The sequence below is a fragment of the Mus musculus genome, chromosome 5 (assembly GCF_000001635.26).
Source record: "Mus musculus strain C57BL/6J chromosome 5, GRCm38.p6 C57BL/6J".
NCBI classification, from domain to species: Eukaryota; Metazoa; Chordata; class Mammalia; order Rodentia; family Muridae; genus Mus; species Mus musculus.
Window position 1 is genome coordinate 116061796 of NC_000071.6, and position 23216 is coordinate 116085011.

The 23216-nt window shown below is 46.0% G+C and overlaps 1 protein-coding gene across 1 annotated transcript in view; it reads right to left on the bottom strand.

The window, feature by feature from the left end:
- The window catches only part of Tmem233 (transmembrane protein 233), a 44513-nt gene extending 23041 nt beyond the window's left edge, over positions 1 to 21472 (bottom strand). Inside the window, exon 1 of the mRNA NM_001101546.2 lies at positions 21127 to 21472. Coding sequence (NP_001095016.2) covers positions 21127 to 21315 — 189 coding nt within the window. The 5' untranslated portion in view covers positions 21316 to 21472. The remainder of the gene's footprint in view (positions 1 to 21126) is intronic.
- Positions 21473 to 23216: the final 1744 nt, after the last annotated feature.

Sequence of the window (23216 nt, forward strand, 5' to 3'; positions counted from 1 at the left end):
GGGTTGTGTAGTCGCCCCTCTGATGGCTGGCTGCTCGCAATAATGTATTTTCAATACTTTGACCAATTATGGAGACTCCCTGACTCTTCAAGGCTGTCCCCTGCCCCACATGTGCCCCTCCAGCTTCTTTAAAAACCCATTCCTTTCTATGTGTATAAGTGTTTTGCCTACATGTATGTTATGTGTGTGCCTGGTGCTCAGGGAGGCCATAAGAGGGCATTAGATCCCTGGAACTGATCTTACATATGGTTGTATGCCTTTGCCTCCTGAGTGCTGGGATTAAAGGCTTGTGCCCACCATTCCTGGCTCCTTCCTAGTCTCTTGTGGAGCCTTTCTCCTGTCTAACTACACTCACCTCTCCTGCATTCTGCTTTAGGGCTAATTGCTCAACTGAGGACCCTCTTCTATCTCCACATCTCAGTCTTCTGATAGTCGTTCACAGATTCATTTCCTCGGGCTACCCTGCCTCAAGTAGGACTCCTAGCCCCAGGCTAACTCAACCCTGGATCCTGTCTGTCATTTACTCTGTTGCCTTTGACTTCTGAGTACCTTGTTCCTGCTAGCTGGCTGTGTGTGCCAAGGGGCACTGACACACCTTCCTATAATTGTCAAGAGCCTGGCAGAGGGTCTGACAGAGCCTTCCCTTTCATATATATTTCTAGTAAAAAAAAAAAAATTCAGATAGCCAGTTTTCACTTTCCGGTCTACTGACATGCTGTGTTGGGAAATGACCTAATGATGCTGTTTATCGCATGCTCCTCCTGTCCGGTCAGCTGATGGTTATAGATGGGAATCCTTGTTGGACCCCACAGACGAGACTCTATGGCTGTGGTTCTGAAGTGCTGAATTACATCAGTTTGCTCACTATTTGGTCTTCTACACTAGGGCCGAGTCAGACCAATCCTACTGCCTAGGACCAGGGGACCTTGGTAAGATGACCATCTGAGGAAATAGCCAGGCAGAATGAGACCTGAAGAATGGGCTCATGAGAATCAAGGATGAAGGAGGAAGATGGAGGGAGGGAGAGGAGGAGGAGGAGGTAGGCACTGATGATCAGGCTATCTGTCTGCTTTGTGTGACTGTGCATGAGAGTCCTACAGATAGGTCTTCATTTGCATGCTAGGTTTCTTAAAGATGGGAGCTATTTGTCTCTGCCGTGGCTCTGTTTGCTTGTTTATTATCCATTTATTTATGTACTTATTGGGTGGGACTTGAACTCATGACCCCATACACATACAGTGAATGCTTTACCACTGAACTACAGACCTAGCCCTGTTAATGATTTGGGAATTGGAGGCTCCTCTCTGAGACCAAAGAAAGGCTAGAGACTGCATAGAAACTACAGCTATAACTTACCACTGGCCTGGAGGCCCAGATTTTGTTTCTAACAGTGAAGGGTACTGTGCTATGGAGACCGAACAGACGGGGGGTAGGGGGGGCTGAGCTAGCCTTCCTGGGCTCCATCTGCTGCCCAAATATTGCTTGTTTGGGGGTTGGGGTCAGGACCTGTTCTTGAGCAGTCTGTGAAAGTTCTCTGCTATTGAACTGTATCCCAAGCCCTTGGGGTTTGGGTCATTTTAAAGGATCTGTCTGTCTATCTATCTATCTATCTATCTATCTATCTATCTATCTATCTATCTGGCATATGTGTACCTGCATGAGTTTATGTGCATCACACATGTGCAGGTGCCTTCAGAGGCCAGAGGGGGTCAGATCCTGGGAACTGGAGTTAGGGGCTGTTGTGAGCCACCTGATGTGAGTGCTGAAAACTGAATTTGGATCCTCTGTAAGAGCAACAAAGCATTCTTAACTGATTCTCTAGTCCACTCTCTTGGTTTTTATTTTTACTCTTGATACAGGGTTTCAGGTTGCATCTCAGATGGCCTTGAACTTGTTTTGTAGCCCAGGATTACCCTGAACTCATACTCTCTGTGCCTCCAGCTCCCCAGCGCTGAAATTATAAATGTATATAATCACCACACTTGAGAAATTGTTAATTTTTTGTTGTTTTTATTGCTGGCTCTGGGGTCAGACTGGGTTCCTGGACCATGAAAGGCAAGTGCTGTACATCTGAGCCACACCCCAGAGCTTTACTCTTAGAATTCTGAGTAAGTCTAACTTCTCTGTGCATTCTTCATGTATGTGCCCACTTCATGGTTTCCAGTATATTCCACTGAAAGCTCTCGATGTCTCTTCTGCCAGTGGCAATCAACCAATAGCAACTATGCTCTACTTCTAGCCACCAGACTACTGGTCTACCGGGACATTCTCTAGACCACAAAGACATTACAAGCCATGTTCTCTGTTCATTCATTCAAAACTTATTAAGCCACAGCCATGTACTAACCAGTGCAGTAGGTGCTGGGGACACTGGCTAGGGATGAATAAGGCAGATGATGTCCCTGCCTCCCAAGAGTTGAACCATACATTACCACTGAGATACAACACTTGAAAACAGTAGCAGGGTACAATGGCATGTGCCTGTAGTCCCAGCTATTCTGGAGATTGAGGTAGGAGGATTTCTTAATTCAAGGAGTTCAAGATAAGCCTGAGTAAAATGCCAAGAACAAATTTCAAATAGCCACAATAAAAAGGCAGACATTTCCAGCGTAAGAATTGCTCAGAAGGAAATAAGGCAGGGCCTTGAAGGAATTAAGACAGAGCCCTGCACTAGGGAAGGATTCACAGGTTGCTTGATCTTTCCTTCTTAAGCCTGAGTTATTGTTCATTTTCTCTGGAATGCAGACTCCTCCCCACCCAACACCACAGAGTTGGTGTTTGTGAATGTGTAAGTGAATTATACTAAGCCCCACTTGATGACGATGTCAGACATAAGTTATTTGGATCTCTGAGATGGTAGTGGCTGAGCTCAAAGGAGAGGAAGATCAGGTAAGCATGGTGAGTTTCCTTCCTCCTCAGATGGGAAAAGGCACCTGCAGCATGGGTTGGTTGTGAGGCTGTGATAAGGAGTCAGAAAGAGCCAGGCTCTGTCTCATTTGATACTGGAAATGCACAGGAAGGTTGGTATCAACACACTCAGTGTGTGGGGGAGGAAATCCAGGCTTGGGGGAGCTAGGATAAGGGGCTGCACTGGGATCCAGAGTCTAGCGCTGTGTTCAAAGCCTCAAGTGATGTGGTGTCTGTCTTAGAGTCTGTCCTCAGTCCAATGTTCCTGTTAGGAACCAAGAGAGGAAGGAGGGAGGGAAGGAAGGAGGGGGAAGTAACTGAGGGAAGGAAAGAGGAAGTATATAAACAAAACAATGAGAGGAATACTTTCACTTAAACTTCTCAGTGATTAACCAAGGACCACAAAACACAGAGAGAATATCAGATCACCTATAAGATGGGGGGTAGGGGGAGGAGGGGATGATACATTTGCTAATAATATGTGCTTAAAACCAGCATATATAAAGAGCTCTAGTTACTAAAGAACAAAAATAACCCAGATTAAAAGTGGACTGAAGATCTGAATAGACATCTCTTCAAAGAAGACAAAGGCTAATGAAAAAAATAAAAAAGGAAGTAAGAAGATGCTCAAGATGGTGGGTCATGGGCAAAAGCCTGGGCAGACACCACTGATACCCAGTAGGATAGGCTGAAGACGACAGGCAGTGAGAAAGACTGTAGAGAGAAACTGGAGCCTCACTAAGGATGGGTGGGAAGATGAAGTGGTACAGCTGCTTTGCAAAAGTGATCTGTCAGATCCTTGGAAGGTTAAAGCACCACGCAGCTCAACAATGATGCTTGTAGGTATACCCCGGAGCAGCCTGAAATATGTGCTCACACAGGGCTTATGTTCGAAGGTCCCTAACAGAATTATCTGTTAGAGCATTGTGTTGGTTCCTCATGTATCTCTGCGATGTGCACCTGACAGAAGGAGGCAGGATTTCTTTTGGCTCATGGTGTAAAGGGTATGGTCCAACATGTTGAGGAAGGCACGGTGGCCGGGGTTTTCTGCCAATGGCTGCTGCAGTTCAGCTTGTCACATCTTAGTTGATCAGGAAACAGAGAGCTCACCGGAAGTGGAGCTGGACTACAACCAAAAGAGCCCATCTCTGGATGCCAAACCTCCCATCCCAAAGGTCTCACAACCTCTCTGAGGGGTGCCAGCAGGTAGGAAGTAGGTGTTCACACGCTGGTGGAGGACATTTTAGATCGAAACCATCAAAGGCCCTGAGCGGATTACATCCAAATGTCCATCAAGAAATGGCAGAGGAGCCAGGCGTGGTGGCGCATGCCTTTAATCCCAGCACTCGGGAGGCAGAGGCAGAGGCAGGCGGATTTCTGAGTTCAAGGCCAGCCTGGTCTACAGAGTGAGTTCCAGGACAGCCAGGGCTATACAGAGAAACCCTGTCTCGGAACCCCCCCCCCCCCCAAAAAAAAAAAGAAATGGCAGAGGGAACACTCTCTGGTCCAGGGTGTTCTTTAGCCTTTAAAAGACAACGTAAGTGGACCTTGAAAAACAGCAATCAAAGTGACTAGCCAGATGAGAGAGATCAGGAGTGTAAGGTTCCATTTTAAGGGATTATCAGAATAGATACAATGTATCAGGAGACAGAGCATGTTGGTTTCATTTGGTGGGGTTAGGGAGTGAGTAGTAACAGACCTGGGATCTTTTCCTTCTCTTCCACGTTTTATTTTATGTTCCTATTCTTTGAGAATCTCATCATCTATCTGTGAATACAACTCTTCTCGGACTCCTCCTCCAACCTCGAGTCCTCCATGTTCTCCCGTATGACTGCTGGGTCCAAGTACTGTGCCTATATACACAGTGTGTCAACCCATTCACTGAGGTGTAGGCAACCTAGGAGAGGCGTTGAAGAAAACAGGTTCTCATGCCCTCAGTGCCAATAGCTCTCAGGTGTGGGTAGGGCCTTGTGACCCCCTCCTCCTCCCCACTCAGACTCCAAGCCTGGCCTTGAACTTGTAGCAAACCTCTTATCTCAGACCTCCGAGTGCACGGTGTGATTACAGGCATGCACCACCATGACTGGCTAAGAGAATGGGATTTCTATGCTGCTGCAAAATTTGAGATTTTCTGTATTCATATTTTATTTTATTTCCCCCTGTCTCTGTCTCTCTCTTCTACACAAAGACTCACTCTATAGTCCAGGATGGTCTTCAACTCAGGATCCTCCTGTCTTAGCCTCCCTAGTGCTGGGTTAGGTCTGAGCCACATACCTGTCTGGGCAAAGGTTTCTTTGTAGAACACAGACATTCAGTGAAATCAGTGGTGATGGTTTTTCAGCTAAGCCCACCTCACTGTGTGTTATCAAATGGTAGAAGGAAAAATGGCCAGTGCCAGAGGGTAGCTTCTTGAAAGCCCCCAGGGATTGATTAGTGGCTTCCAGAAAAGTTGGTAGTGCCTGTTAGTAGACAGTGGCAGGGCTCAGAAACAGTCTGTGGGCACAATAGTTACGGAAAGTGCTCATTGTAAGTTGCAGCCATACCAGCATCAGCAGATCAGCAGGTTAGACTTTTGTGGGAGCCTCTGAGAAACACCCCCTTTCTAGTTTCGTTCTGTTGCTGTGTCAAACACCATGACAAAAAGGCAACTTACACAGAGAAAGGATTTGTCTCTTTACAGCTTACAGTGTATGGTCTATCATCAAGGGAAGTCAAGGCAGGAAGTCGAAGCAGACACCACTGAGGGATATTGCTTGTTAACTTGCTCTATACAGTCTAGGACTGCCTTTCTAGAGAATGGTGCCACCCACACTGGGCTCTCCTGAATTAACAATCAAGACAATCCCCCACAGACATGCTCACTGGCCAGTCTGATCCAGATAATCCCTCAGTGGGGACTCCCTTCTCTGGGGACTCTAAGATGACAGCTACACTGACAGTTAAAGCAAACAAGGACACCACCTAAGAAGATAGGTGCTTTACAGGGAGCTGGGTTGGCAGTGAAAGACAAGAACCATCCAAACGCAGCTATTGTCGGTTAACAGAAGCCCCATTTACATCGCAGCTCATTAACACACAGGATAACCAGCACCCGGACAAAAACAGACCCTGCTTCCACAGTGAGCAAACCAGCTCAGAGGAACTGGTCCAGTTTGGAAAGAGGGGCGAAGAAAAAGCAAATTGTGAACTGGTGCTGGATATGTGAGCAGGTTGTACTTAAATCAGACGTACACATAACACCCCTGCCTCAGCTCTGTAGGCTCTTCCCCAAGAGTGGGCAGAAGGAGCGTGAGAGCCAGAGGTGACTGGCACCTTCAAGGAAATGGTTTTCTACATGCAAAGGGCAGCTGTACATAGGAACTCTCAGTGATTCCAACAGCAAGCACAAAGCCTGTGCAAGCTCAAGTCAGACACAGTCCCAGCTGGATAGTGGTGGGCATGAAATCCCACCTCTAGGAGGAGGAGCTGTTGGCACTTGATAGCTGCGGGGAGAGGGGGGTCAGTTTTCTTTAATGTGACCTGTGGGAGGGGGACCGCACTCCTGAGCAGGTCCTGTTCTCAAGAGCAGTTGGGCAACACAGATTGGACTTAGTGGGTTTATAAGAGGAGGAGGAGGAAGAGGAGGAATAAGAATATGAAGAAGAGGAGGGAGAAAAAAGAGAAGAGGAAGAGAAGGAGGAGGAGGTAGAAAAGGAGGAAGAGGAAGGGAAAAAAGGAGGAAGAAGGGGAAGGGGAAGAGGAAGAAGGAAGAGGAAGAAGAGGAGGAGGAGGACGAGGAAGGGAAAGAGGAAGAGGAGGAGGAGAAAATGATAATTGCTAGGATGGATAGGATGAATCTGGGAGGAGATGGGGGACGGGATTGAATAAAATTAATATACATTACATTAAATTATCAAAGAATTAATGAAAATATTATTAAAACCTTTTCATACTTGTAAGAAGGAGACCAAAAAGATTCATTAAGCAGTTACTATGCCAAGTACTGCACTTCCAAGTTTATTGATCCGTGCTATAATTCACTGATAATGCTGGCTGAATCTCTAGCCATACCGTAGCTTTTCAGTATGAAATTATAAAATTATAAAATTCAATTTTCATCCCTTAGCAGCGTTTTCTCTATACAGAGCTGACACATGTCCTGAATTTGCTTTGAGTATTAAAAGCATTTGTGTGGCTGTGTGGTGTTTGTACATGTACGTGTGTTCATATGTATGGGTGCATGTGTGCATGCAGGAATGCATGCTCACGCATGTTCATGTATGTGGAGACTCAAAGGTGACATCAGATGTCGTCCTGGACCATTTTCTATGTTTTTGCTGAGGCAGGATTTCTCAGTTGAATCCAGAGCTCACTAATGGGCTAGTGTAGTTAGCCAGCTTGCTGGAGAGAATCTCTTGAGGACTGGGAATGGAGGTGGGCACCGTGCTTGTCTAGTTTCTGTGTGGGCTCTGAGAATCTAAACTCTGTGGCCTGTCTTTATGCTTACTCAGCAAATGCTGTATCTGTGGCACCATTGCCCCAGTCAAGGATTAGTTAATACTTTCTATTGGCTATTTTCAATATACCAATATTTTGACCTTTAAAAAACCCTATATTTAGTTAGTTAGTGTCTTAGTCAGGGTTTCTATTCCTGCACAAACATCATGACCAAGAAGCAAGTTGGGGAGGAAAGGGTTTATTCGGCTTACACTTCCACACTGCTGTTCATCACCAAGGAAGTCAGGACTGGAACTCAAACAGGTCAGAAAGCAGGAGCTGATGCAGAGGCCATGGAGGGATGTTCTTTACTGGCTTGCTTCCCCTGGCTTGCTCAGCCTGCTCTCTTATAGAACCAAGACTACCAGCCCAGAGATGGTCCCACCCACAAGGGGCCTTTCCCCTTGATCACTAATTGAGAAAACGCCTTACAGTTGAATCTCATGGAGGCATTTCCTCAACTGAAGCTCCTTTCTCTGTGATAACTCCAGCTATGTCAAGTTGACACAAAACTAGCCAGTACAGTTAGTTAATTAATTAATGAAGTGTGTGTGGTGGGTGAGGTTTATAATGTCACATCCTGTGTACAAACATCACTTGGGTATTGGCTCTCTCCTTCCACCAAAGAGGTACCAAGTGATGGAACTCAGACTGTCTGTCTTGGCTGCAAGTGTGATGTCCTCTGATTTCAGGAGTTACAGCACTGAAGTCTTAATATCGTAGTACGTTCTCTTTATTTGACACCGACGCTCTGCTTTTCCAAAGGCACTGGCACCCTTCCCCTTTATTTGCCATCCCTATGGCTGAGGAGGAGTGGGGTTTTCTCTTGGCAGCTGTCTGTCTTCCTGTTTCCTCCTGCCTTCTCTCTGCTCCTCTCTCCCTCTCCCTCTCTCCTCCCCCCTCTCCCTTCCCCCACCCACCCCCAAGTATCATCTCAGCACACCTGTAGAGTTACATTAATACCCACTCATGCCCTGAGTCCTTTGGACCTGATGCAAGAACTCTGTGTAGATCAGCATCTTAGACTCCAAACTCCCAGACAGCTGACTTCCACCAAAACAGTTTGATGCGTGCGGGCACTTAGTGGATATTCTCAGTAACAATGCCTGGATTTTCAGATCGTTTGGGGGATTCTCTTTTAGATTTTTGCGTGCTTCAGGGTTTCTTCACCGGAAAGTATTCCTGGGAACTCTTGAGACTGGGTTTCCAGAGGGCAGGGTGTATTTCCTCTTATAGGAGGCCACTCATGATCATCTGTCTCCTTCTTAGGCTCTTGGTCTTTTTTTGGTCCATAAATATCTTCAAGGGCAGATGAGAATAGTCCTTTTGCCCATCATTAAAGCCAAACGTCAGGGAGGAATTCATCCAGGGTTGATGGAGAGTAAAATAGATGATGCTGTGGTATTGACAAGGCAAGTCTATTAAAAGAGACAGCTTTCAGGGCCAGGTTCTTATCAAAGGGCTGTGGGTGCATGACCTGTTACAATGTTTCAAGTGACTGAGTGAGCCAGCGTGTGTGTGTGTGTGTGTGTGTGTGTGTGTGTGTGTGTGTGTGTGTGTGTGTGTGTGGGGTGGGTGGGTGGGGGGGGTGGGGTGGGGTGGGGTGGGGGCGGGGCGCATCTATCCCTGTTACAATGTTTCAAGTGACTGAGTGGAGAGCAAGGACAGTTGTTTTGGTTTTGCCCCCTAGTGTCACTTTACTGAGTCTGTTTTAACAGAGAGCAACTTTCATGCATATGAAGTGGAATGACTTGGCTAGGAGAAAACGCTTCCCAAAGCAAAACACTGTACATTGTAAAACAGCACCAATAATGAGGGCCGTGCCAATAGCAAGATGGCGGACTGCCCAAAGAACAGTACTTAGGTCAACAGTGACCCAGACTTTTCAAAGAACAGATAATCTTGTAAAAAGGAGCTTTAGAGACTTTGCTCTTAGTTCATATAGGGTGTGTGATATAAAGAGCAAAGGAAATGGGAAGATGGGCTCCTCACTGAGGGCACGGGGAAAGCGGGGAGAGGGCACAGAGGAGACGATTTTCCAACTGGACCCTGAAAGAGCTGTACCACACATGATCTAAGGGTCCACAGGTGACTGGAGTCTGAGAAGCATTTTTTAATGGTGTGACTCTGCCCTGGCCCTCTCTTGATGAGTGTTTAGAAGCATCCTCCAGCATCACCATCGGAGGGGTAAGTTGGAAATGGATTGTTTGTAAACAAACAGCTATCTCCACCTTAGCCATGACTTGTTTAGTGTCTTATTTTCCCCAACATCTTAACAGTGTTTAATACCTTTGGAAGAAAGGCCCAGTCTTCCTTCTTTTCCTGCTAATATGTGTATTTACATAGGTATATAAACATTGGTCCCATAACAGAATGCATTTTTATGTTTTACTAACCCAACTTCAACAACCACCCATTAGTGGCCAATCATATGTATAAATCTATATTTCATATAAACATATATTACATTATAATGGGTGTATATCCATGTCCATGCATTTTATGACAAACCCATCTGTCTCAGCATTTCATCATTAAATCCAAACAGGACTTAAAAACATGTGTTCTTTAGTAGAGACACATGGATCGCCATCTTGAAATAACATGTGTTCTATACCTCTGATGATCTCAGACCAAAAGGACTGACATAGTAACTTAACTCTGGGTTTCTGTGTACAAATGTACAAATGTTCACTGATCCTCTCCCATACAGTGATCAAACTTTGGAAACAATGAGGCAGGAGCCACTTGGGCAATGGACAGTGCTATATAAATTCGGTGTGTGTTTAGAGGAAAGCTCTTGAAGGATGGCAGACTTTAGACAAGGTCTTTATCCTCCAGAACCATCTACGTGTTCCTCAGAGCTTCAGACTTCAGACACAGAAATGAATGGGAATGAAGTCATGCTGTTTATGATCTTATTTATTTATTTTGGTATTTGTTTTGTTTTGAGAAAGGGTCTCATTATATAAGCCTGGCTGTCCTAGAATTCATTTGTGCAGGTCAGGCTGGCCTTGAACTCACAGAGATCTTCCTGCCTTTGTCTCCCTAGTGCTGGTAGTGAAGGATTAAAGGTGTATGCCTGGCAGATGTCCATAGTGTGTGTGTGTGTGTGTATGTGTGTGTGTGTGTGTGTGTGTGTGTGTGTGTGTGTGTGTGTGTTTGAGACAGGGTCTCTCTACATATCTCTGGCTGTCCTGGGAGATAGGCCAGACAACCTAACTGCCATTTACTTGAAATGCAGGTGTGATGGATAAGCAGAGCCTGGTTTGGTAGATCCTGGGCCAAATGGAAAGAACACATGGTTCCCTTTGTCTTTTCTTTCTGGGGGCATTTATTTTCTTTCTGACCACAAATCTTGTCATCCCGAGAGGGTGTGGTCAAGTTCAGGGCAGGTCTGTGGCTTCCTGCAAATGGCTTTGGTCCAAGCGTCCATTATGAATGGTGTCTTCTGTTGGTTTATACAGCCAATTGTCCTGATTCCAGGAGTAGTTCTCTTTGCTTCTTTTCTACATTGGATACTTTTCCTGGATTCCATGTATATTAGTTATTTCCACATTGCTTTGACCACAGTGCCTGTTAGAAATGCCTCAAGGGAGAAGAGATCTATTTTGGCTCAGTCTCTTAGAGGCTCAGTCTGTCGTGTGTGGTTGGAAAGTGAAGCTCTGTTCATGGCGGTGGGGTATAGAGTGGGGGTCATTCACACCATGGCAGACCAGGAGGCAGAGAAGAGTGTACAGGAGCCAGGGAACCCTACAATCTATGAAGGCCCATGCCCAGTGACCTACTGCCACAGGATAGCCTTGGCCTCAGAAAGTACCACTTCCTTCCTAAAGTTCACCATCAGCTAGGGAACAAAGGCTCACACTGTGTGTGTGGGGGTGGGGTTGGGGGGTGGGGGGGTGGAGGACAGGTCAAACTCAGAGCAGAGCAATGTATTTTCTCTCCTCTTTATTCATTCTCTTTGAGGAGGCTGAGGCCACCTTGCCGTGATTTCCTGAGACAAGGTGTATGGCAGGCGGTAATTTTTTGATATCTTAAATGTCTGAAAATGTCTTTATTCTCTTTCTCCAATAATTATTTTGATAACCCTGGAATGAAGTTGGGGATAGTTCTCCTCTAGGTTCTTAGGTCATTCATTTCATTATTGTGTTGTTATTATTAGCTTCATTATTATGCTTTCTGCAAGATTGGTAGGAATTTTGAAGCCCTTGTGAATCCTCAAGTGGCTTTATTTCTTCTCTTTGGTGGTTTGCAGGAAAGTAGAGGAATCTTACCCTTAAGTATTTGTGATTACAGCAGATGCACAACTGTGAACATCTTATTTCTATCATTTTATTGTACCGAGGGATGCTTTTAACCTGAAAGTTCATGTGTTCAGTCCCAGAAATCTTTCCCACATTATTTATTTGATCACATCTTCTCTTGTAGTTTCTTTCTTTCTTTTTGTTTTCCCGAAACTTTTGTGGACTGCTAGATTTCTGGGGGGATTATTCTCATATTTTAACATCTCATCTTGATTTTTTTTGGGGGGTATTTCCTTCCTCTGTTTTTTTTTTTTTCTTCACTGTGGCAAAATATAGGTAGTTATAAAACCACTTAAGCCCCTTTAAAGTACACAGTTCAGGGGCACTGGCCACCTCTGCATTGGTGAGGGCGTCAGTCACCAGTGTCTATCAAAATTTCCAGACTGGTATCAACTTTCAGGATGGAATCTCTGCACTGTTAAAGAGCTCTCCATTTCTCCCCCCTAACTCCCAGTGGCTCCTGTTCTATTCCATGCCTGTATGACTCCGACTGCAAAGGTCCTTTCTATATTTACAAATGTGTTTCTTGGTGACTGATTTCTTTTACTTAGTGTAACACCTTCAAGGTGTATCCATGCTGTCACTTGTTACATTGTTTTCCTATTTAAAGACTAAAACATTCTACCAAAAGACAGGCAAATTGCTTCTAAATCTTTCATTCTTTTGCTTTTTTTTTTTTTTTTAATATATCTTCTCCTTGTGGTTTTAAACTGTCCGGTTTTACTATCTTTTAAATATGCCTTCATATTTGAAAATTCTTTTTATCTATTATTACATATGTGTGCATATAAGTGGAGGTCAGGCGACAGCTTTTGGGAGTCAGTTCTCTTCCATAGTTGGCAACTGGACTCAGGTTTCGGAGGTTTGTGCCATAAATCCTTTACCTACTCAGCCCTCTTGCTCCTGACACCCTCATAATTTTTGATTACTGATAACTCTGCTTCTGTGAATCTTCTGGTTTCTTCAAGTTGTTCTTGTGTAGACACAACACAGTTTCTTATCTCTCAGTGATAAGATGTTAACCACGTGCCTTTGACATTTCCTTCTGTTTCTTGAATTATTATTTTTTCTTTATATTCTACTCAATTCAGAAAAGTCCCTTGGGTGTTCTCCTATTTGAAAGCAAGGCACTGAGAAGCTGCTTGGTAATTCTGGCCCTGAGGATGAAGCTTATCAATGTCAGGGCAGTGCTGGCATGACTGGATGTGGTGGCTGTCATTTCCCTATTATGGTAACCATTTATTGTTACCATGGTACCATGTTATCAATCCTGGTAGTATCCAGGGTTGACCAAGGAGACAGAACCTTTGGGAAGACCTGTAAGGACGTTTCTAGATCAGTTTAATTGAGAGGTATAGTGAGAATTTTGGAATTTTGGTTCCTTTAAAAACACAGAAATATTAGAAGAATATGTTTTTGTTTTAATCTCAGGTGTGGAGATGCCTTCCTGCACCTGACCTTGATTTGCCTTGTGATCTAGCAGAGGCATGGTTTTGCCAGATTCTATCAAGATTCCATGACTGTGTGACATTTGGGATTCTGGGAACTTTTTGGAGGGTATATAAATGCTAGAACCCCAAATAGGCAGGGTGTATTGTTGGTCATTTTCGGGGAGGGGGAGCTGGTTGCAGTTTGGTAGTATTTGTGCTCAAAGAAGAAACAAGAAGGAAGAAGTTAGATTCAGGGTTCTCTCTCTCTCTTCTCACTCACTCACTCTCTCCCTTCCTCCCTCCCTCTCACTGTGTGTGTGTGTGTGTGTGTGTTTATCCTTCTCTTTTCTCTCCTTCTTTCCCTCCTATCTGGTGTTAGGAGGTGAAACTGGGGATAAACGGTGGGAAGAAGAACACACGAAGTAGCAAAGACCAGTTACAGAGCGGGGAAGACTAACCCTAACAGTGGGCAGCATTTCCTCGTGGTCTGAGGTTCGAGACTGCATAAAAAAGAAGTGAGCCAAAGGTCGGGCTTATTGCCCTTTGCTTCCTGATTGTGGCTACAGTGAGATCTTCCATCTTAGCTTCTCCTCCATGAGGGATGTGTCCTCCAACTGTGGGCCAAGATAAGGTATTGGTTATAGTCACTAAGATCAGCACAGCACACAATTCCTATAGGCACTTTAGTTTTTTAACCTGGGGAAACATTCTCCTGTCTCCTGCCTGGTTGCTCAAGTAAGGGATCAGTGAAGTGGGGGCAAGACCTTCTGTTGAACACAGCGAGTTCCCATTGATCTCAGGCTCAGGTGGCTCCTTGACTCCACACTCTGCTCTGACTTGTGTCTGGACATGTTCTGTTTAATCCCACAGGAGGGCAAATCCTTTTTCTGACAGTTACTGAGCATGTAGCTGCCTGACATCATAGGAGCGGTAGGTGATTCCTAGGTATTCTGGCTCCCTCCCCTTCTTAGAAGATTTACTTTTTTTTTTTTGTTTTTTTTTTGTTTTTTTTTTGTTTGTTTGTTTGTTTTTCTGAGACAGACTGTATAGCCCTGGCTGTCCTGGAACTCACTTTGTAGACCAGGCTGGCCTCGAATTCAGAAATCCGCCTGCCTTTGCCTCCCGAGTGCTGGGATTAAAGGTGTGCGCCACCACGCCTGGCTCATTACTTATGTTTTTATGTGAATGAACGTTTTGCCTGCATGTATGTCTATGCACCGTGTGAGTGCCTGGCATCTTTGGCATCCAAAGGAGCTGTCAGATGATCTGGTACTGGGTTTGTGGGGATTGTGAGCTGCCACGTGGCTTCTGGGACTTGTTACTGCCCTCTACAAAAGCAACCACGGAGCCACCTTTCCAGTTCCCTATTGACTTCTTAAACATACTTTCAAAGAGTCCTCCTCTCCTCTCTTCAGCCCTACCATTAAAAAAAAAATCTCCAAAATAATCTATTCATCGGCACTTCTAATTCCCGAATCTTAAGAGTTTTTGCAGGAAAATTTGACTTTTTTTCTCCTTGGCCACTCTATGGGATTTAGATCTGACCGCTGCAGCTACAGAACTCTCTCTGTGTCTCTCGATTTTCTCTTCCTGCACCCTCACTGCGCTTGGGCATTTGAAGTGGGTTCAGATCAGAAGAAAAACAAGAACGTTCATCATTCCGCACGGAGATGAAGTCTTCCTCTCTTATGAGTGTATTTTCACTTTAACATTTACCTTTAGGCTGCAAGAAATACTTATTCAGGACGCACGTCACTGCTGTTATTAATATCAGATTGGCTGGTCACAAAGCAAAACAGGGAAATTTCCACTAGGAAAAGTAATGACTTGTGCCTTCTGGTCCTATAGACACCATTACCACCATCACCCCCACCACCTCCTCTTCCTCCTCCACCACCACTATCATTATCACCACCACCATCATCATCACCACCATCCTGACCGACACCGTCACTATAGCCATTAGGATCACCAGCATCACGAACAGCACCGAACTCATTCTGCTTGCGTTCTAGGCAGCGAACAGAAACTTTTAAATGCTTATCTTTTAATCTCCACAAGCACACTTGGCTAAGTGCCACCCCAGCCTCCATTTCACAGGGTTAAAAAAAAAAAAAAACAAAAAACAAAAAACCCAAGCTCCAGAAAGGTGGAGACACTTATATGGAATCACAGATGGCGAGCCGCACAATTTGGACCTCACCAGAGTCTGCAGACAGGCTCTGAAGGTGTGAGGGGGGGGTTCTGGTGAAAGAAGCTTGTAAGCCCCCAGTCAGAAGCCACGGACTGCTCTGCATCCATGAGTGCAGTGACCATTTAGATCAGTTGTAGAACTTACTGCATCAGGATGTCAGGAAGGATGGAGGCTTAGTGTGGGCACACCTGCAGGCACCAAATTCCAGTTATAACCCCGATGGGTGGTGCACCCTCCCAATTTGCTGGCTATCTTACAACTCACCAGGGATCTCATTACTTCCTGATCTACAGGCAGAGATTGAGAGAGAGAGAGACAGAGAGACAGAGAGAGAGACAGAGAGAGAGAGAGAGAGAGAGAGAGAGAGAAAGAGAGAGAGAGACCCTTAGTTGGTCTTCCTGAGTGAAAATACAGGAAGTCCCTGGTGCCTGGGGAAAATATCCCATAGAAATATTAGCTGACTTGGCAAACATTCTTCCTCCGGGGTGGAGGACCAGGCTGAGGAAGTATGGGGCTCCTTCCCGCTGTGATCAATGGAAATAAAATGGAGGCTGTTGGGTAAAACCTGAAAACCAGCCTGCACTCTGTTTGCCAACCTGTGTGCCCTGGTGCAGGGCTGTACCTGCACTGAGGAAGTCGCTGTATTCAAGTTCATGTGGAAATGCAGTGTAGGTTAGCAGTGACTCCTTCTAGAGGGGAGTTGTGGTGAGTGGTGATTTTTTTTCTCAATCGAAACATTCCCTCCTTGTGGGAGGAGGGAGACTTGGAGCTTTTCAGTGATACACCTACCTTTGAGTCATTTCTACTCCTATAAGTCCTCCCCTTACTCCTGTAAGTCCTCCCCTTACTCTTGTAAGCAACTCCTCCCTTACTCCTGTAAGTAACCTCAAATAAATTCACTGATTCACTAAGTTAGAATTATCTTTTTTGTCTGTCATGGGTGCCCTCTCTGGGAAGAGCAGATATTTGTTTTTTTATTTTTTATTTTTTGGTTTTCTGAGACAGGGTTTTTTGGGAACTGGCTGTCCTGGAACTCACTCTGTAGACCAGGCTGGCCTTGAACTCAGAAATCCACCTGCCTCTGACTCCCAAGTGCTGAGAGATTAAAGGCATGCACCACCACCACCCAGCCAGATATTTGTTCTTGCCACCCTATGAAAAGTCACACAGTACAAAGCCCTCCAAGTTGAATACAGGTTACATAGCCTTCTTTCATTGGCCAAAGAATTTCCATGCTCCCTCCACAGGCAATGCTAAGCCCTTCCACGTCCTTGTCATTGCCCACATGACTTAACTGGGGGATATTGCATCATTACCCCAGGACTCCCTGGTTCCACATGGGTGTTAAGAAGCACACAGACCCCCAGAGCTCGAATGCTTTTCTGTAGTTTTCAACGTAGTTTTCTTCTTAAGCATCTACTCCAACCTGCAGTTCTATGTTATAGAACTCTCCTCAGGTGTAGCTTTATAACACAGGCACCAGTTGTTTTGAGATGGCTCACTTTTTAAATTAACCATTTTGGGAACTGGTTGTTATTTTCAGCATTATAGATGTGTTTATATCAACTTTCCTTATCGGGCACATTATTTATTAGAATGTGACCCAGTTATCACTGGTGGTCAACTTGACACACAGAGTCATTTGAGGGAGGAACTACCCAGATCACTTGGCCTGTGGGTGTGTCTGTGGGGAACTGTCTTGTTATTTGATGTAGGAGGGCCCAGCCTTTGGGTGTCATCGTCCCTAGGCAGGGCTTAGGCTGTGTTGGAAAGCTTGCTGAACATGAGCCGCTGAGAGTCACTAAGCAGCATCCCTCCCTGGGTCCTGCCTTTGGGTTCCTACCTTGAGTTTCTGCCTTGACTCCAATCAATGATAGATTGTGACCTGGAAATCAAAGCCAAATAAATCCTTTTTGACCAGGGCGTTTTATCTCACTGACAGAAATGAAGCTGTGTTGGACTTGACCATGCTGTGTTTTGGAGGAGGATTGTTATAAGCTGAGATAAGCCTCTTCTTCCCGTGTTGCCTTTGGTTAGAATGTTTTATCACATAAACAGAAAGCAAACAAGTAGGACACTATTGGTGTTTGAGATATGTCAGTTCAGGGGGAGCATTTAAGCATTGCTAGGAATTTGTATTTAGGTTCTTTTTTTTTTCAACACCAATAGATCCCCAAATCACCACAGCCCTTATAGCTGCTCCCCAGTAGTCCCAAATGTCTTTATGGGGACTGTGTAATGCCCGGCTGAGACCCCCCAGACCTATTGCTGAACTGTCATAAATTTACAGATGAATGAGGTTGGAACACAGCCAGGACAGGACATCACAAGACACCCTAAACCTTGTGCCTCCGAAGCAGAACTGGACAATGACTCTTATGGTTTGAATACGGAGTCTCATGGAATCCCATGTTCAAATTCAGTTCCCATTATGAGCTATCAGGAGGCTGCACTTTTAGAAGGTGACCAGGGTGTTACCTTCATGAGTGGATGAATCCAACCATAGGATCAAAGACTGATGTGTTAATGAGGATACCTGAGATTGGGTCTACTCAGAAAGCCAGTCTGTCTGGGGCTTCTTTACTCTCTGTTCTCTCATGAAGTCATGCCAGCCAGAAGGCATGACATTACTAGATATGCACCTTTAACCTTGGAATAAATGAAATTCCCCTGTCTCTTTTTAACAACTAACATACTCTGGACTCTCACGGTTCCCTTGCAGTTCTCCGCCCTTTGGTATCATTGTCTCAAAATGTATCAAGCCCGCTTTTACACCGCTTGAATGAGAAACGACTTTTAGTAGGTTAGAAAGAGAGCATCAGTAAGTGATTAGGAGGCGCTGTTTACAATTTTGGCTTCTATTGTTTTCCGAATTCTGCCTGTTTCCATAGGTGACATCCCCTGTCTCCAGATGCCAAGTCTGCCCATCTGTATAATGCTTGCTGCCCACGCTGAAGGCTCAGTACGATTGGCATGACATAGTTTGTACTACTCAATGTTAATATACACACACCAGGTACAATGGCACGGACCTGTAAACTGAGCGACTCAAGAGGCGGAGGCCGGAGGGTTGTAAGTTCAAAACTAGCCTGGGCTATAAAGGGAAACTGCCTCAAAACACAGCACACCTACCGACGAACTCCGAGCCCCCAAACAAACAAATGAGACCAACAAAACGGAGCTGGCAAGATGGCTCAGTGGGTAAAGCTATTGCCAAATAAACCTGAAAATTTGAGTTCAATCCCCAGAACCCATGTAAAGGTGGATGGAGGGAAGTAAGTCCACATTGTTGTCCTCTGACCTCTACATACAAACCGGGGTAGGCGCTCTTCCCATTGCATGCACAAACAAATAATAAGACTAAAATTAAGTCAAAACCCCAAACCAAAGTAAACAACAGTAAGGCACCCCAACATCCCTTCCCAGCTCTTCAGATGACCAACGAAAGCTTTAAATAACAAACCAAACCAAAACCAACCACCCAACCAAACCAACCAACCAACCAAAAAAAAAAAAAAAAAAAAAAAAACGTGCTAAACTTTCCCAAAGCTTTCTGTGTCTGACAGTCAGATGGGGGTCAGGCTATAAAACCACCAAGAAAAGTTTGGGGAATGAGGGGATTAGGTAGAGGGACTTCTACCAGAAGCCCCCTCCCCCAGGCCACCCTAGGCTGTGCCACCACCAGCTAGAGTGGTGACTGATTTAGTACCAGTGAGATGGAAAGCAATCAGGACTGCTTTTTCCTAAGTAGCACTCACTGGCTGGGGAAGGGCAAACTAGCTTGCTTCATGGATAAACGGGGGATGGAATGTAGGCACTGGTGCCAGCTTGTGACTCTGCTGCTGGGAGAGCCTGGCAGCCCACGACTCCTCTAGTCTCTCTGAAGATAAAAACAAACCCGAGATCAGATACTTGGAGAGGAAGGAAGTGCGGAAGCCTGCTGGTCAGTCTTACAGAAACTGGTACGATAACTTCAGCTTCCGGGGCTTTGAAACAAGAGCAACCTGGTCAGGTGAAGCCATCACCCCTTCCTTCATGCATGCACTCATTTCATAATATTTCCTACGATTATCCAGGCTTCTAAGATTATATGATTCTCCTGTGGCTGCTTCTGCAGCACCCAGTAATAAACACAGCAAATATCTCTGTCCTCATAGAGTCTGTTGTCTGTGTAATGAGGGGACAAAGATAACAGAATGTATTAAAAAGTAAAACGAGGTGGCCCAGCCAGCAAAGACACCTGATGTGCAAGCCTGGTGGCCCAAGATCCACGAGAAACTTGCAGAAAGGTGGGAGATGACAGAGTTGTCCTCTGACCTCCCCTCCTGTGCTGTTGGTGTGCCCCCAAGTAAAAACTTAAAAAGTCTTTGAAGTATGTTGTACTGAAAGCAACAGGGAAGGGTGTCTACAGCTTGGGAAAGGCTTTGGTTTTAAACTTTTAAACAGGTCTGATGAAATGACATTTGAACAAAGAAATGTATTATTATTTATTATCATTACTATTATTACTGTTACTACGATGCTGACCATCATTCTTGGCACATCACAGTTATCTCATTAATACTTAAAAACTCCCAGAAATATAGCCACGACAATTCCCATTTTCCAAAGAAAACCGAGGTTCAGAGATCTGCACTGATTTCTAGACACCACAGGGCTCACAAGTGGTAGGACTGGGATTTGAGCCAAGGGTTGCGCGCTTGCATGCTGGTACAGAGAGCCAGGTTTGGGGAAGGGCGCTGAATGGGTGCAAACAGAATCTCTGCTGCTGTACTCAGGAGAGGTTTTACCAGTAGGCTAAAGTACCTGCAGGCTTAGGAAGGAGACCTGTCTTTGGTGGGAGGTGCATTAGTTAGCTGCAGGAGAGGTGGGCCTTGGGGGAGGGAGCACACGACTTCTGCAACTGCTGCTGGGGTTGTCCCAGGGCAGTGTCTTGTGTGAATTTCACCCTGCCACCATGGCAGGACCAGCTGCTCCAGTCAATAAGGGTGGGTCTGGTTCCTGGGAACATTGAAGAGGGCGTCAGAGCAGAGTCCCAGGGCTCCATAGAGGAATCCCCCCAATGCACTGGCTGGAGACCCTGGGGTAGGACCGAGTGGTAGAAAGGGGGATCGTGGGAAAGTTGGACTAGATCCGTGTGCAGCAAAGTGGGGACAGATTAGGACAAACTGAGGGAAAGAGCAAGCAGGCTTTTTTCCCTTTTATAAGAAGCACGGGATACAATCAAGAAAGTCCTCCGGAGGTGTCCTGCGTGATAGCCTGCGCAGAGCTGGAAAACGGGTGTCAGAGAGAGCCAAGGTAGGGGGCGCTGGGTGTACCAAGAAACAGGAAGGAACTTTGACCCTAGGGAAAGAAAACATGCTGTGTGGGGGTGTGGAGGGGTGGGCAAGCTCAGAGAGGAGCTGTGGGAATCTCCAAGAGTGAAGGAGGCAGTGCCCAACGCACTGCAGAGAAAGAACTTGCAAACATAGAGGCAGCTTTAGGCACTGGAGGGCAGGGGCACCCAGTGTGGCCCTGGGATACAACGGGACACAGAGCCTGCAAGCTCAGAGCATGGGGGTGTAGTGTGACTTGCCAGGGCTAGCGCGTTGAGGTCCTGGGTAAGCAATGGGACTAGGAGAAGCCGCAAAGTCCAGAGAACTTGGAGTGGGAGCGTCCGGAGCAAAGAAGCACAAAGTTGGTCTGGGGAAAGCTTGGTTAGTGCTGTGCAGCTGAGCACTGATGGGTCCTGGGCAAGAAGCATGGGCGATGAGAGGCAGAGCCGCCCCCGCATCTCTCCTTTGCAGCTGCTTTTGGTCCCAACCCAACTCACCATGATGGAGAAGACCAAAGCCACGATGTTGACCGGGTACGCTGGGCAGAAACACGAGATAATGGTGAGCCATAGATAGTTACTGGGGGCAGGTATGTCCTCCTCGGTCTTGTCATCTTCTGTATAGGCTTCCGGGCTGCTGCTGTCCAAAGCTCCTTTTGAGTCTGAGCGGGAAGCATACTGAGACATGGGCGAAGTCGGTGACACCGGGAGGGATGAGGAGCGCACGGTTCGTGCAGCCTGGGGCTCTGGCTGTCGACTCATGGCTTGCAGAGGCTCTGAAAAGCTTTCTGCTCCGGGCTCAAGGGAGATGAGACTTCACTACTCCTGCGTAGGTCAGTCCTCTGCCTGCACGCGGCTGGGCTCAGGGACTTAGGCCAAGAGGCGGGGAGCCTCTCTACAAGAGGGAGGGAGGGAGAAAGCGAGTGGGGGAGGAGGAGGAGGGAGCCTGTCACCCGGGGAGGCACAGGAACAGCTGATCCCTCACACCTAGAGACCCTTCTGGGGATGCATGGACCAACTCGCACTGAAAAGTTTGCAAGAAAGGGCGCAGGTAAGGAGGGAGCAAGGCCTTTTAAGTTTTCAATGGGCTGCAAAGGACCTTATCACCGAATCATTAGAAGGAATGAGATTCCCTCTCTATCCAGCTGTTAAAACACTTTATATACACTTCTTTCACTTCCCAGGAGACTGAAATCTCTCTACTTCATAGCCCACGAGAAGACTCTCAGGTAGTTTTGGCTGGTGCGAGCATCCTGGACAGAGAGATGGGATAAAAAGAGAGAGGGGAATTCACTTTAGCCCTGGGGCAAAGAAAGCAGTTATTGTTGGGATGTCAACTATCCCTAAGAAATCAAAACAGAGATGCTCTGCCCAGATGGAGCTTGGTTACAGGAAAGAAAGTCCCCATCACTTTACCCAGTTTCTACATTTGTCCCGCTCCATGCCTCCCCTGGACGTTGCAAGGAGAGCACATTAAATCAGCAAATCTATGTGCTCAATAAATGTTACCTGTTTTCAGGATTCTGGTTTCTTAGAATAGGAACTTAGAGTTAGGAATAGGATTGCTGGGATTTGAACTCAGGACCTTCAGAAGAGTAGTCGGTGCTCTTAGCCGCTGAGCCATCTTGCCAGCCCGGAGTCTTACTTTTCCAGCTCACCAACTGCACCATCAACTTTAACCCACTAGTATCAGCTAAGGGAACACAAACAAACAAAGAAGTTGTTGCCTCGCCCAGACCACTGCCCAGTTTACCAGATTTACCAAACATTGAATGAGTGACTCCTGTATGCACACAATGAATTCTTTAAGTTACCAACTTGTTTAATCCCTACAGCTTGATAAAAGACGTGTGTGTGTGTGTGTGTGTGTGTGTGTGTGTGTGTGTGTGTGTGTGTGTCTATGTGTCTGGTGTCCGCCTATGTGTATGTATGTATGCCTGTGTGAGTACAAGCAGAGGCAGTTAGATCCCTTGGGGCTGGAGCCATAGGTGGCTGTGAGCTGCCTGATGTGGGTGCTGGGAACAGAACTGGGGTCCCCTGCCCGAGCAACAAGTGCTCGAAACTGCTGGAACTTCTCCTCAGCTTCAGTTCCCGTGCCCTCTGTTAGCTAGATGGTGAGGTGTCCATTTCACAAATGTGGAAATTTAGGATGACTTAGGTAAGAAGTCTCGAGTAGGGTCTAGGCAGAGGTGCAGGGGTTTTAAGTAGGGTTAAGATATTTTCTTCAGCGCTTGATGGACGTCTTTGAAGCTTGTTGGCATTGCTCTAGTCTACTTAGCTTATTGGCTGGTCGAAAGTGTAGCCATCATGACTTGAAACATTTAAAACGCAATCGAAAAGCAAGTGCTCACACCAGAAAATATAATGTATCCAGCATGGACTCTTGAGGGATAGGCATTAGCTCGCCCGGCTGGGCTTTTCAGGGCTCATTTCCGGAGCCTCGCTAATTTTCTTTTCAGAGCTCAGTTTGTTGCTCTTGGATGAACCCTACTGGCTGATAGCTTGGAGATGTGGTACCACCTTCACTCTTAAGGGGTCACCCACAGGGAGAGAGCAGCTTCCCAGCAGACCGAGGAGGGGAGGAGTCT